Here is a 17827-nt window from a genome sequence, read left to right on the forward strand (position 1 = left end):
TTGGGCCAAATGGGCCCAACGAAGAGCGTCTTTCCAAAACCAACCACCTCAAACAGTTTCTTACTCCCGTGGAGTCTCCCAAATCCAACCCCCCATCTCTCTCTCTCTCTCTCTCTCACAATTAGAAGACGACAACGCAGAAGGCAAGGGGGAAGGGAAACCGCATCTCTCCATGGTGTCGGAGCCCTCCGATCGCTCGTCGGCGTCCCCGAGTCTCCCGATCTCCGCCCTTGCCAGGTGCGTCCGCCACCCGATAGTCTTCTACACCCCATCAATCTTTTGCTCTCGTCGCGCTCTTCCGATCGATCTGCGTTTCGATCTGGCGCGTGGTGCTGTCGGTTGGATTTCTTGTCGCTTTCTTATTCGATTTGATTTTGCTCATAACTCAATTACTACAGGGTTGGAATCATGGATCTTTGTTGCTCGTATAGGTTTTTTTTGGTTTCGATCCGGGGGCTTGGATCGGCCTGTTGAATGATGATTCTGACTGAAGATTTATTTCTGGTTGTTTGTATATGGAATGTAATGAGTTTTGCTTATGGATGCAGGGAATGAGGAGGAGAGGACGGGGTGAAGAAGGTTAAGAATAGATGATGTCTGATGACGGAGAGGATACAGGATGGATGTGTGGCAGGGCTGGTATGGTGAACCTTCACCGAGTTAGCTCTATAGTAAGAGAGATTGGAGAACCATGCCGGTATCACTCGTCTGCCAAGGTTGGTCTAACTGGAGCTTTCTTGGTACCTTAATTCTGGCTCTCTAATTGTTTCGCTTGCTGTTGAAATGCGGATGGTGTTTCCGATAAGCCTTTGGTGGTTCAGTGGTAATCTTATGCATTGCAAGGTTGTCATTGGCAGCTGCATATTCTCGCTATCTCAATGGCTTATACACTTGGTGTTTTTCTGGTTTTCAAGCCAGGCGATCACCCAAGGGCTTGGATGGGGTTTAGGTGGCTGCAAGACCCTCAAGGCCTCATTTTTTCCCCTAAGCTGGCTTTTGATAGGTTTAAGTAGACATTATTAGAGGGGAACATAATTTGGCTCAAAAAGTAGATTAGCACTATTATCATTTTGAGTAATGATGCTTGATACTGTATCATTATAGTTACAATTATTAGTTATGTTTTTTTATTCTTGCTTACACTTTTATTTATGTTAGTATCTTAAAAGAATTTCCCGATAAAATGCTTGTAATGGGAGTATACCTCTATCTTTTAAACAAGATTTTAAGTTTGGGTCATCATTAGTCAGTTTTTTATGTTCAACTTCTGCTGAATCTTCTTTGTAGATGGGCTGAGTTAATTATTTTAAGGCTCTTTCTGGACTTTCTGAATTTTTTCTATTTTCTTAAGTATTTTAGTGCAAACATATTTTTCTTTTATGGTTCGCGAACATTATTCTTTTTGAGACTATTCATCTTACACTTTATGTTACATGGTTTCAGGCTTTCAGCCACAACAATATTTTCGCTGCAGTACTTATTAGGGAATGCTTTTATCTAATGCAAAATGCTATGTCAATTCTATTATGTGGAGATTTCTACTTGCTCTTGTTATGATATCTTGTATTATCATATTGCTTAAAAACATTAAATGATTATTTTTTTCTTACAATTATATAAGATTTATAGTTGCAGCCCTGTCATTCACTTTGACATTTTTGGAAGGTCATGTTTAACTAATGATCTGCTTATTATTCATTGCATGCATCTGTTTGTAATTCATAAAATACAAGCATGTATATGTCACTTATATAATCTGTATTCACTTTCTTTTCTTATTTCTCATCTAGTTTCTTATGAAGCAGAGAAATAAAATGCTCAAGCCAGAAAAGTGGCAATCAAATTTTGCCAGTGATGGGAAGATTATAGGTTTTCAAAAAGCACTTAAATTGATTGTCGTAGGGGTAAGTTCTTTGGCACTTATCATATCTTTCAAAGTGTCTGTGTCCTTAGTTTTGAATGTTTGGATCCTAATTCTTCACATTTGTTGGCATCATGTTTACTGTTGTTTAACTGTAAGATATTATAGCACATTACAATCCGTTAGAATCAAATTTGCAAGCAAAAATCCCCTTGAGAGGATATGAGATATTTTTTTATGATTGTTTGTTTGCTAGCCTATGCACATTTCATGCATGATATGAAGTGACTTATTGCTGATAAAGCATAGTGATATGTGCTTTTATATTTTTATCATCCTGTGCTGATAAATCACAAAGACCAATTTCTTTTATTTTTCCTTTGTGAAAAACAGGGTGTAGATGCATCAATAAGGGCAGAAGTCTGGGAATTTCTACTTGGTTGTTATGCTTTGAGCAGTACTGCTGAATGTCGGAGGCAATTAAGGATGGCCCGAAGGTATCATTTCCATCTTCACCTTTACTAACATGTGTCTGTTTGATCATTTTGTCGTGAATTAAATTATAAAAGTATAACTGTGAAATTTTAAACCGAGTGCATAATTGGTCTTGCATGTTCTGTAAGAGTAAACATTGCTACTGTAATCTTGTTCTGGATACAGTTTCCTCATCTGTATCAAGTACTACTATTTTACCTTTGTAGTTTGTGAGTTGAGAAAAAGATGATTGAATAACACAAATAGCATTTCATTTTACACCAGTGACATTCAAAGGGTTACCTGATGTAACTGATGCAAAAGTAGGACAACATTTTGGTTGCAAAATAGGAAGTTTGCAAATTTATGCCCAAGTACTTATTACTTCTTGGGTAGTATTGAAACTATTATGTTCAGTTATTATAGCTACTCAATCCACAAACCATCCAATGCATCCAAGTACACAATTTAGTAGGGAGACAAAACTGAGATATGTGGACATGTAGAAGAAGATTAATTATAAAGGAATAATACTATATTCACATTGCATTATTTTGACTTTTGGAAATGTGAAATTGTGGAAATCAAGTTCATAAGAAACCTTATAATCATAAAAGGACCAACTTTTTTTTCCTTTGTTTTGATAATAGGATAATATATTTGCAGATTTTGATAAAGTACCTGACTTGTGCATGTGTGGATGCGCATACTGCATTGCTTCTGGCAGTCGACGCAAAAGTCCATGAATGCTGTTTCGAGAACTTTCTTAACATCAGGCTCCTCTTTTTATTCTTGACGAATCTTAGTTATCATTATTAAGCAGACATGATGTTGGATCACAATACATGTTGGTAAATTAATCTCTTTTGTCTTTCTGATGCTAAAGATACTCTTAACAGCCATCACCCTAACCAGTGTAGACTACATGTGTTCTATATGAATTAGTAAACAAAGAAACTATGGTTTGCTTTAAGCTTAGCATTCCATAAATAATTTATCATGCCCCTTAATTTTTTGGATAAATATCATTAGAATGCTTTATTTAATCATCTAGCATGCTAAGCTCTTTCCAGGGTTGATAATCAGGCTTGGCTTTATGTATTATATGTAATGCAGGGAACGCTATGCAGATTTAATCAAGCAATGCCAAATGATGCACTCAAGCATTGGTACTGGTAACCTTGCCTATGTTGTTGGGTCCAGAGTCATGGATGTAAGGACTCTATCCAAAGATAATGTTAATGGGAAAGCAGTGACTACAAGTGAGTATGCTTCTCATGATGCTGCTGATAAGCTGGATACATATACTGATATGGATATTGATACAACATATTTGTATCAAAAGAAGAGCTCTGATAATTCAACTGATTTAGCCAGCCCCAGGATGAGCACTGATAGCGCTGCTTTTAATTATGGTTCAAGAAACTCAGAGAGTGAAATTAATGAACCACAGTATGACAGCGAGAGTCTTTTTGATTTTCCTCCGCTTCCTGTAACTAATTTATTTCAGAAAAATGGTGATGATAAGAGAGAAAGTAAGAAGCATGGTAATGGTACTTCTGTTTCTGAAGGTACAGCGTCGAAGGTTCAACGCATGTATAGCTTCCAAATTAACAACAATGTGGATCCGACTACAGAATCAGATTTTCCGTCTGCGAGCAACAATGTTTCTTACTTTAATTCAGATTCTCAAAAGTGTGTTGAAGGGACAAAAGAAAAGATGTTAGAAAAGGATGTTGTCAATGGGTTGCGGATATCAGACATTCCAGAGGCAGCTATGGTAGACAAGACAACGTCAAATGGATTGGTCACTAAGGAAGATAGAGTTTCTGAGTGGCTATGGACACTCCATCGAATTGGTAACTTAATATTTCTGCAACAAATTTACAAGAACATTTCTACGATGAATTTTCAAGAAATCTTGCATTATTATTTTGTCCTACATGATTTATTTTGTTCTATTTCTGTCAGCTGAGAATCATTGGTTTTGTAGTTGTCGATGTTGTGAGGACAGATAGTCATCTTGAGTTTTATGGGGACTCAAAAAATATGGCCAGAATGTCAGATATTCTTGCTGTCTATGCATGGGTTGATCCAGCCACTGGGTACTGCCAAGGTTGTTTCTGAGTCTTCACATCTTGAGTTTTTTGCTTGTATCATATATTCGAGTTATTGCAAATTTAACCATTTAATTTTGTGATTCACTTTAACTTACATAAATTTTGGATGATTGACATCAGGAATGAGTGATTTGCTTTCTCCCTTTGTTGTACTTTATGAGGACAATGCTGATGCTTTTTGGTGCTTTGAGATGCTTCTCCGAAGAATGGTAATCTTGCACTTATCTGATCCACCGTCTCTTAATTTATTTGTCTTTTCAATATATCAGCAATTATAACATCTGTCACATATTGTTTCAGCGTGAAAATTTTCAGATGGAAGGGCCAACTGGAGTCATGAAACAATTACAGACATTATGGAAGATCTTGGAACTAATAGATGCAGAAATTTTTGGACATCTTAGACTCATAGGTGCTGAAAGTCTTCATTTTGCTTTTCGAATGTTGCTGGTTCTTTTTCGTCGGGAACTTTCTTTTGATGAGGCACTTCGTATGTGGGAGGTTTGTACCTTAAAGATGTAGATCCTTCCATGTAGTTGATTAATCATGTCACATAACTTTTTATCTGTTCCATACTATAATTGTTGATTTTTTTTCCCAGATGATGTGGGCTGCTGATTTTGATGAATCTCTATGTCAGCAATTAGAGAAAATTTGTCTTAAACCATTATTTGTTCAACTCAGAGAAAGTTCGAGGGGACAGATGAGATCAGATGAGACAGAATGCAGTAAAAAAAAACTGAAGGCACGATCCCGATGCAGTAGTGGTGAATCTTTTGCACAGTATAGCAATGGGGCAAGACCGATTTCAGTCCGTCCATTTTGTGGTCTGTCTAGTGCGAATTGCTGGGCAGAGAATGATCAGCTGCAGCCTTGCAGCATGTCTGTATCAACAAGAAACAACAGTGATGGATTGCCAGTCTTCTGCGTAGCTGCTATTCTTATCATCAACCGCCAAAAGATTATGAGAGAAACACACTCGATTGATGATGTGATAAAGGCATGTCCTTTTCATTTAATTGTCTATATTTTGGAGATCGGTGGACCTTGAACATGCTATTTAATTTCTTATGAAGAAAATATGTGCATGTTTTTATTTGTTTAATTGCTATTTTGTTATCTAATTGTACACATTGGCTTGGACTTTTTACCTTGATGAGCTTTATATTAAAAAAAAATTATCCAAGACTAGTATTTTTACAGGTATTGTTTTCAAGTCTATTAAGTTCATTCATTTTCAGTATAGTATTGTGTGCCATTAAACTACTTGGCTTAACTAGCTTGAAATGTGCTATATTTGATGTTAATCTGATGCGCACATGTGAAATCTGAGAGACTTGAATGCCTGTTTCTCTTGCAAATGGTATATCCTTATCCGCTTCTCTTGTCTATTACAGATGTTTAATGACAACAAGCTGAAAATCAATGTGAAAAGATGCATACGTATGGCAATCAAAGTAAGGAAGAAGTATTTTTACAAGGTAAAATTTTTAGCTTATTGATTATGAAAATCGTTTCCATTTTTGCTAATAAATTGTTATTGCCTTCGCTTCATTAGACCCTCTAAGTATTTGATTCTTTCAGCAATTATCGCTTCTTTGGAAAATTCTTCTTCGACATTCCATAAAAAGTATATCTTGAAACCTTTGCCTTGTGTTGTATACAGTTGATAAAGAAAACAAGTTCAGGACGTTTGGAGCAATGAAAAGCAAATCCACAAATGGATGCACTGCCACTGTGCTATTCACACATCCTGGAAATGGAGCCCAACCTGCTTTTAAAGGATTTTTTGGTTTCAGTATGACATTTTGTAGTTCCTACATTGTGGAACTTGAGCTGGAGGCATTGTCCAACATTTCAAAGATTCAGTTGGAATGCGTTATGCCGTGTTGCACAAGGTAAGTTACGTTTTTATCTTCTAAGTTAAATGTCTTGAATATTTCTACCTTCGTAAACTTTTGTTTTGAGGATACATGTAGGTATTACCTAGCATCATTGACTTTTTAACTCTCCAATTTTTATGACATTTTAGAAATCTGTAAAATATCCGTTAGACTCGTGAGCAAAGGAGAATTTAGTCTGACAAATTTCATGTTTGAAATATCTAGAAGTTGGTTTTCATGAAGTTCTCTGGGACATCGTATAATATCCAGGGTGTGAGGTTGTAAGGAGAATCTCACAGAAATTTGCCACTTATGGATAACTTTTCTTATTCATGTCTGTTTAATTGGAAAATAAAATATATAGAAATCTTGGTTCAGTTTTCTTGGAAAATTTACATTTTTTTTCCCAGAATTGATAAAAAATCTTCACTTTTATAACTTTTCAACATATCTTTTAAAAAATAGTGTTTAAGTTTTTCTAACATTGCTAACACAAGAAAGGGAAAAGAGAAAAGAAAATTTAATTTCCTTTCTCACTAGCCAGGCAAATTAATTTTCATGAAAAGGTTCTTCAGTTGGAAGTTTTTCTCACCTCTTACCTTGCATCCAAACAGGCCTTTGGGAGAAATCCTGTCTCTTGTTTGACCTGCTAATGAGTCCATAAACAATAAATCATCTTTTCCACTTATATTGTAGCACCTACCAGCCTTTGTTCTCTCGGAGTTTCTCGAGGTTTGCAATTTGAATATCAAGAGACATAGAATTCTTCCTCCAAGCCTTGTGGTGTACTGCTTGTCAAATTAGCTCCAATGTCTCCTCCTGAACTGTTGGTTGAGTTTGACCTTCTTGCAGTATGTTTTTTTAGTTTATTTTAGTGTTCGTCATTTGAATTATGCACTCACAAACTTTTTCTATTTACAGCATATCTGTACAGATTCTTCTGATTTGACCCAAATACTTCAAAGCATTAGATGTTGACTTCAAGCAGTCAGAGCATTAATCCTTTGCTGATATCGGTCTTGACTACACCGCAGGATTACTGATGAACGGTGGATAACAATCACCTTTTTTTTATGTAATTATCTGTCACTAATTCAGTGCTGGCGAAAGAAGTTTTACATATTACAATGACCTCACTAAAAGAAATTTTAGCTTTTTAGGTGTCAGCTGTAGTTCGTGTTCTATCACTAATCAATTTCTTCATGCATCTTCCACCATCTAAATTCCTATCACTTATAGGGCCTACTATATATTGTTCAAGCAAACAGGCCATTTCCAGTTCACATCAGGATGTTTAATGCAGGATATTCTTCATCCAGAAATTTGCTTCTTTGCGAAGAACATAGCAGTGAACACAGGACATGGGACTGTAGTCGTTCTTGATGTAAACTCACCCCCTTCATGATGATGTCTGATAAACGAAACATGGCAGCCAAGTGTTCTCTTGTTGATTCTTTTGCCCTTTAAACTGTTTTTATTCTGCCTGCAATCTCGTTCTTTCAATTGCTCCTGTGGTTTCTTTTTTTTCTTTTATTCCTTTGTGTCGGTGTGTTCTATTGCGAGCCTGCCTCGTGGTTCGAGTGACACATGGAATCCTTCCCAGATGTGTTTATGCAAAGAAATAACATATGCACGCACGCAGGCGTCGAAGAAGTCACAACTAAAATAAAAAGGAAGTAAGATGTTGTGTCTCCCACACTCGAGGATATGGATTTGGACACTACAAGCATAATTAATGCTTATCCAATCCCCATTCCATGGGAGTTGTCACGAGCTCGCGCCATAAAAAAACACCGAGACGGATTAGGTCATTCCCGGTAACTTGGTGCCAACGGGAAACGCCGGATCTCTATTCATAAGGCGGGTCGTTGGGCGGGTAGCTGCCAAGCCGGTACGTGAAGCTTTCTCTAAGCACATCATCTCATCCTAATATTAAGACACGACATTCGTCTACCAACCTGATCGAGAAACCAGCAAACCCTTCGGTATGCCTCCCGGTCTACCTACCACGTGATTGGACCAAGAGGCGGGTCCCGGTTGGACCAACGCCTAGCTATTTCTATTTTCTATCCTCGGTTAAAAGAGTGGGAAGAAATTAATAATATCTCCGTCTCATCGGCGGCTACCGAAAGAAACAAAATTATAATTACAGACAAGAAGAGTTTAAATCCAACCTTAGAATTTGCTCCTTCCAATTCTGAAGACCGGACCGAGCAAACCCAGCGGAGCCAAAGGTCCGTCCCAAAAGCGCGATTTTTATCCATCTTCCTCTTCCTTTCCATCCAACAGTTGTTTCGTCGACGACGCCTCCTTCCTCTCAACGGATTCGTGGCCAGGTCCCTGACTTCGTCCCCCTTCGATCCATAGGGCGGGAACAATGTTCGAATTGGCCGGAACCAGCGGGAGTTTTTGAGAAACGGAGGGGATTTTCGAGAGGTCTTTTGGCTGATGGGAGCCAGCGCAAACCCGTCGGGGAACCCGGATGGAGCCAACGGCGGTCCCTTACCTGGAGGCGGCGGCGGCGGTGGTGGCGCGTCGGTTCCCGGAAACCCTAGCAATGGCACCATGGCGGCGGGGGCGGCAGTAGCAGGGCCCGCGCAGGCGCTGAAGCATGACCCGGGGCTGTCGATTGAGTGGTCCTCGGAGGAGCAGGCCATCTTGGAAGAAGGGCTTAGCAAGTACGTAGCTTGAACTCTAATTCCTCCGTTGTGGAGGAACTTTATTCCTCTTGGCTCTTGAAAGGACTTCTTCTTTACTTTCCTTGTGACAAGTTCTGCTCATGTTCAATTTGTTTGGCTCTTATTGCTATATTAGCCGTTTGGAGCATTTCCGGATTCAATTGTTCTATTCATGATAAGAATTTTTTTTTTTAGATTAATGTCCTTTAGGTGTTACATTTATGAACTTCATGTGGCCTTTTTGCTCGAATGAAGTTAGAGATTTGCGTCATCTTATTTTGTGGTATATATGGGGAAAAAATTATCGTTTTAGATGCCAAGTGATGGGAGCACGTGGATTTACTGAACACGTCTGTCCACTTAAAGACATCTGCAACAGGTTTTCTTTTTCTCATGACATAGTAAACCATGAGCTTCCTTAAAAATGGAGGAGTTATGATAAGGTGACTGAGTTATGTGAACAATTCTTAACGTGTTTGACCACAGGAATTGATGCGATGCTGAAGAGAAAGCAGCTCTGTTTACGGTGCTGCATGTGCATGGTGTGAGGCAGCAAGGACGTGGACTTTGAAATGTTTTAAGAAATAGGATGGAGTGGTTGAAAAGTTTAAGGCCTAAATAATAATTGTTATACCTAGATGAACTCGCTGTTGATCTTTTGAGATAAGATTTTGTCACAAGTTATTGTGTGACAATTCTTAGATATAACCCTGCTATAAAAATATCTGTACCATGAACCAAGTATATAATCAGTAGAAGCTTATAATTCTTCTGATAAACCAGTAAGTAAAAAGATGGATTAGCCGAGGAACATATGTTCTAAGAGCAAAAATTAACAAAGATATAAGTTCATCTATGCATCACATGTCAATGCTGGATCTACTTGTGGTCCTGATTGTTTAAGTCTTGTGTTGGTATAATATACCATAATTTGACCTACCTTTCATCATAGGTGACACATTCTGAACTTATCATATAGTGTATATTGGTTCAAAACAAACTTTCTTAAAACTTTTATGCAAGAAAAAATGATAATGACAATGGTGTTAAGAGCAAGAAGCAACTCCAAGTTGATTAATAAATAGAAACCGCTTGATCATTGTTGCATCTGGTCTAAGATATGTCTTCGAGCGTGTTTCTTTACTCCTTTCTCATCATAGTATAGTGAATTATTTTGTTATATGATCTCTTTCTCTTTGTTAGAAACTAATGTATGCGTGAGTTTTTATACAAACTTTTCTTTTATTAATTCGAGTTTGGTGATTGCTTGGATTGTAGATATGCATCTGAATCAATCATAGTGCGTTATGCAAAAATTGCCACTCAGTTACGGGACAAGACAGTCCGTGATGTGGCCTTGCGGTGCAGATGGCTGACGGTAAGTTTGACAATTTGTTGCTTGGCAGAATGCTTCTTTATTTTAATATATTTTCATCAGTGAACATGCCCTGTCAACATGGTTCTTTATATTAAGAATTTTATGCTGGTCATGTAGGAAGCACTTTGCAAACAACCAAACCTTTCCTTTACATTTCGTTTATTGGGGTAATTTTTGTGGTTCAAGGAGAGAGCCATGTGGAACAGGCTTTGGCAAGGAGGGACAATTTGAGTCTATTATGACAGATTTATATTGCATAAGTGACTAGGATAGGCATTTTACCTTGTTTGAAAAACTGAGTGCTTTAAACTGAGTGGTTTTTGTCAGCACAAATGCAGTTCACTTCTTTGTTCATTACCGAGGGTGACAATAGTAAGCAGTGACAAGAAAATAGTTGTTAAAAATCAGAGTGGAAAACAAGTTTTGTTTGGAATTTTCTTGCAGGGATTTCAATGCCTCTTGCAGATTATGGCTATTGGCATAGTATATACCAGATAAGTACTATCTCATGAGTGGTTGTGCTAAGCATATATATTACCCTGCTTACTGCTTCACACTGTATGTACTTAATTAAAGGCAGGGGATCTAATTCTGTGTCTAGAAAGTATTGTTTACCATTCTCATTATCAATTTGTAAATCTACCATTTTACAACTTATGAAAACAGAATAATTTACACTTTCTTCCATAAAACTCTGTTAATTTTGAACCATCTGTTAATGAAATCAAAGAATTATGCATTGCGATTTTATTTACAGCAATACTATTGGTTCTATCATCATATCATCATTGAGTACATGTTCTATGATATGTTCTTATGGTAGTAAAACAAGATCACCATGGGCATTCAATCTGTTTGCCTACTTTATATATTACCTACTTGTTTTTGGATTTTATCTTCATTTATGTAAATGAAGTTTTTTTCTGCTTGAACAAGTTTTATTTTCTCTTCCAGAAAAAGGAGAACAGTAAGAGAAGGAAAGAGGATCATAACTTGACAAGGAAAAGTAAAGATAAGAAGGTAAGCCATTGCTTGTATCTAGGTGTGCATTCTCTATCTATGGTTTAGTTACTAAATGTCTGATTGATTCAGTAGGCATTTCATCTGTTGGATAATTATTTTTTCCCAGTTACTGTCTTGTTTTTTCTTTTTTTTTAGTTTCTGTTTTGTTATCAAACATGTTTTTGGAATGTTTTATGGTTTCTTATATTTGAAGTTACCAATACTTAATTACCTAGACTTGCTAGTTTCTACTAAAGATAATGGATAATGTTCCACTAATATGTGAATCCAGTTTTTTTTTTTTGGTTATAATCTTGTGGTGATAATAATGTTTTATATGCATTACCTGTTTGTTTACTCTATAATTCAGATTCCTTTTTGTTTCGTATGTCAGATGTTCTTTTTGATTTTTTTTTTGTTTCTCTTTTTGGATTTTGTTTTATTTTATTTCGGAAGAATTCTGATTTAACCATCCGATTCAGTGATTTTTGTCCGATCTAATTCTCAAAATCCACTAATTCCACTTTTTCTTTGCTCAATTATTTTTTAGATGGCACATTCTTTTCTTAATCATGCCTTAGTTTGAATATTTACAATGTTCACTGGAGAATCAGCATGAGATCTGCTCAATTTAAGATATGTTTTGGTTGGCCTGCACTATTCAGGCTTACATTGTTGGTATTTAAAACGATCATGGAATTCTGACCTAGTCTGGCAGGAAGCTAATTGAGACTGATCCACATGATTTTATGGAGGATAATAATGATTCATAAGTGAAAGATGAGATAGAAAGTGGGTAGTCACATGGCTTTGGGCAGCAGGTGGGGAATCTGCATCAAGGATTGTGCTCTGGAGTCACATGGCTAAAAAGTTGGGAATCTACTGATGGACGTCTGTGCTGCGGTGTGAACCTCATTTGTGTTGGATCATAGTATATGAAAGACTTCATAGATGAAAGAACAAGGTAAGGTAGGAGGACATGCTAGTGATGATTATGTGTCAAAGAGAGAACATAGGAAAGGGGAAAATGGATAGGCTGAGAGGAGTATGCAGATTTGCTGGCTTGTCTGAAGGTTAGATTTGCTGGACTAGAATGTGACTGGAGTTATTTATTAGTTTCTGCTGAGTCAGTTAGGGTCACATCAAAGTGTTAGATGACTAGGAAATGCAATGATCAAAATAATAAATATTACTGAAAATGGTGTCCAGTGATTTGGTCAACAGCTGCAGATATTGTCTCATAACTGGATGTTCTGCACCAACCTATTTCTAGTATGTATGAAATACTTTGTGTGAATATCTAGTCTGTGGATTTTGATTTAACAGCTTATTTTCCTATATATGCAATGATTATGATGTTGCTTTTATTTTAACAAATACCAACTTTAACAATATTAACATAGAAATTCTCAGAAATTTCAGAGTGCATACAAAGCTTTATATTGTGGATTTGGTTGAACCAAACTAGTCCCATTGGGGTTTATATGTGCATAAATATTTACCACATACAATCTAGGGATTGCATGTTCCCTAGCTTATACTTGAGAAATATAGTTTTCATCATGTCATGTTCTGTTGAAGACTGTGTTCTGGCCAACATTAGATGTATAGCAGAAGTTCTTTCTTTGGACACAAATCATAGTCATGTCTATAAATAACTAGGTTTACATTAGCTGTCATATTTATGATTGATTGTAGAAAGCAAATGTGTGTGCATGTGCTTGGAGTTTAGCTTTTAAGTACTTGATGCTTGCCTTCTTTAGATTCAAACACAATGTATTTGGCCAATATGTATATGTGTGATTAAATCTGCCTCTGTATGAAGAATTTTTAAGCATCCTACAGATGCTTAAAAATGATGCATTTGATATACGTATATATTTGACCCTAAAATTGTAAGTAGCAAATGGTGTATTTGATTCTTTCTTTAAGCAATTAGTCAGTTTACCAACTTCTCATTTGACATAAGGAGTTTTGGGCATGTTACAATAGTAGCAGGCATCACTTCTAATTACATAACTGGCTAACCTCTTTTAGAAATTTTCCCAGTGATCCATTTCTAAAAGAAATATCCTTTTTATCAAGCAAAATTAATAATACACTGCAAATGCTTCCATTTGATGCATTGGATTGTATCATCTTTACTGTCACATATGGACCTGTCAAATTATGGATTATTTGGATGATAAAAAATTACTTTTGAAGCAATTTTGTAGTAAAGAAAATAGTAGTTTAGGAATGATGTTTAACTTTGAGCAGTTCTATTCCACAGTGAATTATTCTGTATGTTGTACGATATCTCTTGAGTATGCATTTTTTGTTTTATATAATCTATTAAAGATTGCAGCTAATAGCATGCGATAGTTCCCTTTCTATAAATGAATGTGGTATTTATCTGTGTAATTGCTTTCTAAACCTGTTAACTGATTTAATTTTTCAAAGGTTGATCAAATGAAGTTATCTTTCTGCTGCAGGAGAGAGTTACAGAAACTTCTGCTAAATCATCAGCGCACCTTGGGACACGACCTAATGTTCTTCTGTATACTCCGCCAATGCTTCCTGTGGATGATGATGATATTTCATATACAGGTTCTGTTTCATTTGGCTGTTACATTCGGTGTCATATTCCACCTTCTGTGGTGATTTAGGGTTGGGTTTATTGTTATCTACAGAGTCATCTTTTCATATTTTTAAATGTTTATGCTAGAAGAATAAGTAATTGACCACAAGAACTAGCAGTGGGTTAGAATCAACCAATGCATAAAATAAATTTCATGTGCATGCTAGAAGTTGCTTAATGAAGAATGTGATATTTCTAATTTTGACCTTACCGGATGTCATTTTTATTTTGCAGCAATTGGTGGTCAAACAGGAGAGCTTCTTGAGAATAATGCAGAGACCTTCACTAAAATATCGGCAAACTTCGCTAACTTAAGGGTATCAGCATATACATGTTTCAGTTTCTGTGTATTAAGTTATTTAAAGTAGTCAACATGATGGAAGTGAACTTTCTAACACTGAACAAAGCTTATTTTCTAATTGGAATTTTTGATCAAATTTTGCTGACTCATATGGAAGCGTCTACCCTCATGATGTTTCCATGCACATTGTTGTGTGTATGATGAACCAAAGTAAAATGACGGCTGCAAAATTAATCTCTACATTATTTTTTTTACTCTTACAGATGCAGGATAACATCAATTTATTTTGCCAAACGCGGGACAACATACTTGCAATCTTGAAAGAGTATGTTTTCAAGTTTCAAGTCTCAGCCTTTCATTATTAAACTTTTATACATACATGACTTTATGATCGTTTATGTTGTAGAGGATTGTGCATTTCCTTTGCAGTAAATTGGTAATTATATATACACATGCATATGCATAACTTTGATTGTCATCTTTATGGTGCCAGCATCATTTTTTTGTACATGCTATCATCTTTCCAAGTTAATTGAATTACTTATCTATAAATTTTATTAATTCCAAGGTAGTCATACAACTAGTACTGATTGTTTTTGGTTATATTGATTTTTTTTTTCATGTAGGAACCCTTTTTGGGATACCTCAAATTTAGCATCAATTTTTTGTCAAATGTTTATATCATTCAGTGTGAGAGGAACTAGACCACTGTCTCTCATCCATGATAAAAGCAAAATTGTCTCATTAAAAGAATTGCTGGGGACAGATACTTCAAGTTGGTATTGTCTGAAATATTTGGCTCATTACTCTCTCTTTCTAGCTGGTTAAGAATAGATACTTCAAGTTTGTTTCTGCAGTCATAATGGATATGTGTTCAATAAGATACTCGAGGATATTTCTCAGATTTATGATGGATACTTGAATTACTCTCAGGCTTATATGTTTTACTCCATAACACACAGAATTTAATGAACAGAACTTCTAACTTGAGCTGTCTTGTGCTATCAGTTTGAATGATATGCCTGAAATAATGAAGCAGATGCCACCACTTCCGGTGAAGTTAAATGAAGAGCTTGCCAACTCAATCCTGCCAAGGACAACCATGCCAATGTAGATCTGACCGGTGGATGATCTGTATTTGCTCCCATGTTAGACGCAGGCAAGGAATGACCAACTTGATCTGTTACAGTACCTACTAGTAACTCTATTTAGTTTCCCTTTTGTTGCATCCTGTGCAGTATTTAGGATAATGCATCAGAAAACACAGATGCTAGTCATTTTTGTAAGAAATGATAATTCGTTAGACTAACGGAAAGCTAATAAGTAGCAATAATTCCATACTTTTGTTTGGTGGGCAGTGGTGTTTGGTAGTGATCCTCATTGTTGAAAATAATGTTGTGGTGTCATTTAAGAGGGAGCTTAGTGTTCCTCTTGTGCTCCAGCCTCCCCTCTCATACAGTAGCTGTTGTTGTTGCTGCCCAAATGCAAACTGTTAGGAGTTCTGGGCTGTCCTGAGTAAACCATGTGTAAGCATTGTTAGATGCTTTTGTTTTTGCAGCCCAGACTAATGTTGTTGTTGCTTCCCATCCTTGTTTTGGACAACACCTAAACGAGGATGGGGGTCTTCAGAGCCTTTGGGCATATAATTTGTATCATATATGTGGCATAGCACTTAGATGCTTGTTATCAGTATTCAATGGAAATCTTTGAAGTCTAGTTGACCATGGTCAAACTTGAGAGTCTTCATACAGCTTCTGTCATGTGGTGAGATTCTAACAAAATAATAATACAGGTTCTAAGGCTCACTAAACATTGCTTAGGTTGGTATTAGAGAATGAAAAGAAGGATGGGGATGCAGCCAGCATAGTTTGGGCATGCCTCAAGTGCAATTATATGGCATTAATCTAAGTAAAATCTTTCCGGTTTTTTCGATGGAATTTAAATAAAAAATCTCACATAATAATGTGAAACTTAATTGCCAAAATGGTGCAGTCCTGATGTTTGTCATGTGTGAAGATTATATGACAGAAATGTTTGTTTGATCAAATTGTACCTTTTTTTTCTCTCATTTTATCTAACAAAAAAGAAGATGGTTTGGTGGGGAGTCACCATTGGAGGTGTTGGCAGTGGTTCTCATTGAATGAATGAGCCAGCATCACCATGCACAAAGCTCCAAAATCAGTCATAAATAATTGCACCACATCTTGCAACTGCAAGTTTCACCCCTACCTGACAACTGCTACATGGTTGTCTTGTAATCCATATTTAGTGTTTTATGTTTCCATCAACATAGTAAAGAAGAATTGGTGTTGATATTGCAGTGTCCTTATCTTCATGGAGTTATTATTATGATAGCACCATGCTCAACAACTTCTCTTGGGTTAGTGTTTGAGAGGGACATTCTAGCAATTGTGGCAGGTTAAAGGATCTTCTTGAACCAACTCTGATCAGATTCTTGTGAACTAGAAATGATTGGTGGGGTCATTTTATTCTTCTTTCCTTTCTATGATTATTTCTTGAATTCAAAGAGCAATGTTTTAGCATTGGGAATTTTCTGTTTTCTTTTTCTCTTTGGAGTGATTTTGATGTGTATGTATATTTTTGTAAGGTTTTTTTTTTTAAATCTAAAAAAGTTTTCATTATATTAAAAGGTGTCAAACTTGAAATTTATTACTTATGCAATAATGTACTAATCAATCCAAATATTTTAACCCATATATGTCTTAAGATTCTAAAATAGCATATTTCCATTATTAATCTTGTATATATATCTTCAAATAGTAAAATACTTCATATATTTCATTTTCATTAAATGTCAATATCGAAAACTTAGATTATTCACTTGTGGCCATGGTTGATATTAATTTGTTGAGTTAAGATGTACATAAAAACATAAAATATCTCTAATGTTTTTAATATCATAATTGGCTCCTAAAGAATATTAAAAATAATAAGTCTCTCAAACCATATTAATGAAAGCAATATTTTATGGCTGATCATTTATTGATATTTTGGCTGTGATCTACTTAGAAATGCTAATTTCAAATCTAAACCATCATGCATTGATCTGACAAAGTCGAAATTGTAGAGAGATCTAGTGGTCAATTTAGATTTAATTTTCATACCTAAAATATTGATATGATGATGATATGTCAACCCATTTATCAAAAGGTTGAGTGCTTAAAACTTCATCCAATATATTTTCAAATGTGTTGATTAGTTTAATCGGAAAAAACATCGATAGAGCAAAGTCGTGACTCAAATCTCATCTTCGTAAAAAAATAAAAATAAAAATAAAAATGTATGATGATTCACTTTCCTTACTATTTTAAGAAATGTATATACTAATGTTATTATTTACTCTAATAAGATATTGATAATGTCAATTTTTGAGTGGGTCAAAAATAATCATATATACCAACTTAGTCAAGGATGAGACAAAGCTTTTAAATGAGAGGATGGGGATATTTTGAGCATCCAAGATGGTTTTCACTACCTATGATAAGAAGT

The 17827-nt window shown here is 35.9% G+C and overlaps 2 protein-coding genes across 6 annotated transcripts; both read left to right on the plus strand.

Annotated features, from left to right (window-relative positions):
- Window positions 1–95: 95 nt before the first annotated feature.
- LOC135648269 (uncharacterized) lies at window positions 96–7570 on the plus strand. 2 transcript variants are annotated; one of them, XM_065165747.1, is made up of 12 exons: window positions 96–237; window positions 549–716; window positions 1791–1904; window positions 2255–2358; window positions 3452–4194; window positions 4329–4451; window positions 4576–4664; window positions 4756–4956; window positions 5057–5455; window positions 5853–5936; window positions 6122–6353; window positions 7260–7570. In XM_065165747.1, the coding sequence occupies exons 2-11, from the start codon at window positions 591–593 to the stop codon at window positions 6158–6160; spliced, it is 2022 nt and encodes a 673-aa protein (XP_065021819.1). In that variant the 5' UTR covers window positions 96–237; window positions 549–590; the 3' UTR covers window positions 6161–6353; window positions 7260–7570. The 2 variants fall into 2 exon arrangements, with proteins under 2 accessions (XP_065021819.1, XP_065021820.1); XM_065165748.1 differs by having other exon boundaries at window positions 1806–1904.
- Window positions 7571–8473: 903 nt separating this feature from the next.
- On the plus strand, window positions 8474–15661 carry LOC135582443 (uncharacterized). Of its 4 annotated transcripts, none has more exons than XM_065166999.1 (9): window positions 8474–8572; window positions 8675–9016; window positions 10295–10394; window positions 11349–11414; window positions 13871–13985; window positions 14251–14333; window positions 14581–14642; window positions 14944–15096; window positions 15326–15661. In XM_065166999.1, exons 2-9 carry the CDS (start codon window positions 8787–8789, stop codon window positions 15429–15431), a joined length of 915 nt encoding a protein of 304 aa, XP_065023071.1. In that variant the 5' UTR covers window positions 8474–8572; window positions 8675–8786; the 3' UTR covers window positions 15432–15661. The 4 variants fall into 4 exon arrangements, with proteins under 4 accessions (XP_065023071.1, XP_065023072.1, XP_065023070.1 ...); XM_065167000.1 differs by having other exon boundaries at window positions 8501–8572; window positions 8706–9016; XM_065166998.1 differs by having other exon boundaries at window positions 8518–9016.
- Window positions 15662–17827: the final 2166 nt, after the last annotated feature.

Source organism: Musa acuminata, chromosome BXJ3-9 (assembly GCF_036884655.1).
Source record: "Musa acuminata AAA Group cultivar baxijiao chromosome BXJ3-9, Cavendish_Baxijiao_AAA, whole genome shotgun sequence".
Taxonomy (NCBI): Eukaryota; Viridiplantae; Streptophyta; class Magnoliopsida; order Zingiberales; family Musaceae; genus Musa; species Musa acuminata.

Bases quoted from the DNA above. Each gene is read 5' to 3' on its own strand.
- LOC135582443 (XM_065166999.1), top strand. From the start codon at position 8,787: ATGGGAGCCAGCGCAAACCCGTCGGGGAACCCGGATGGAGCCAACGGC. The intron at 9,017-10,294 runs GTACGTAGCTTG...CTTGGATTGTAG, and splicing joins TTGGAAGAAGGGCTTAGCAA to ATATGCATCTGAATCAATCA. The intron at 14,643-14,943 runs GTATGTTTTCAA...TTTTTCATGTAG, and splicing joins ATACTTGCAATCTTGAAAGA to GAACCCTTTTTGGGATACCT.
- LOC135648269 (XM_065165747.1), top strand. From the start codon at position 591: ATGATGTCTGATGACGGAGAGGATACAGGATGGATGTGTGGCAGGGCT. The intron at 717-1,790 runs GTTGGTCTAACT...TTTCTCATCTAG, and splicing joins GGTATCACTCGTCTGCCAAG to TTTCTTATGAAGCAGAGAAA. The intron at 4,195-4,328 runs GTAACTTAATAT...TTGGTTTTGTAG, and splicing joins ATGGACACTCCATCGAATTG to TTGTCGATGTTGTGAGGACA.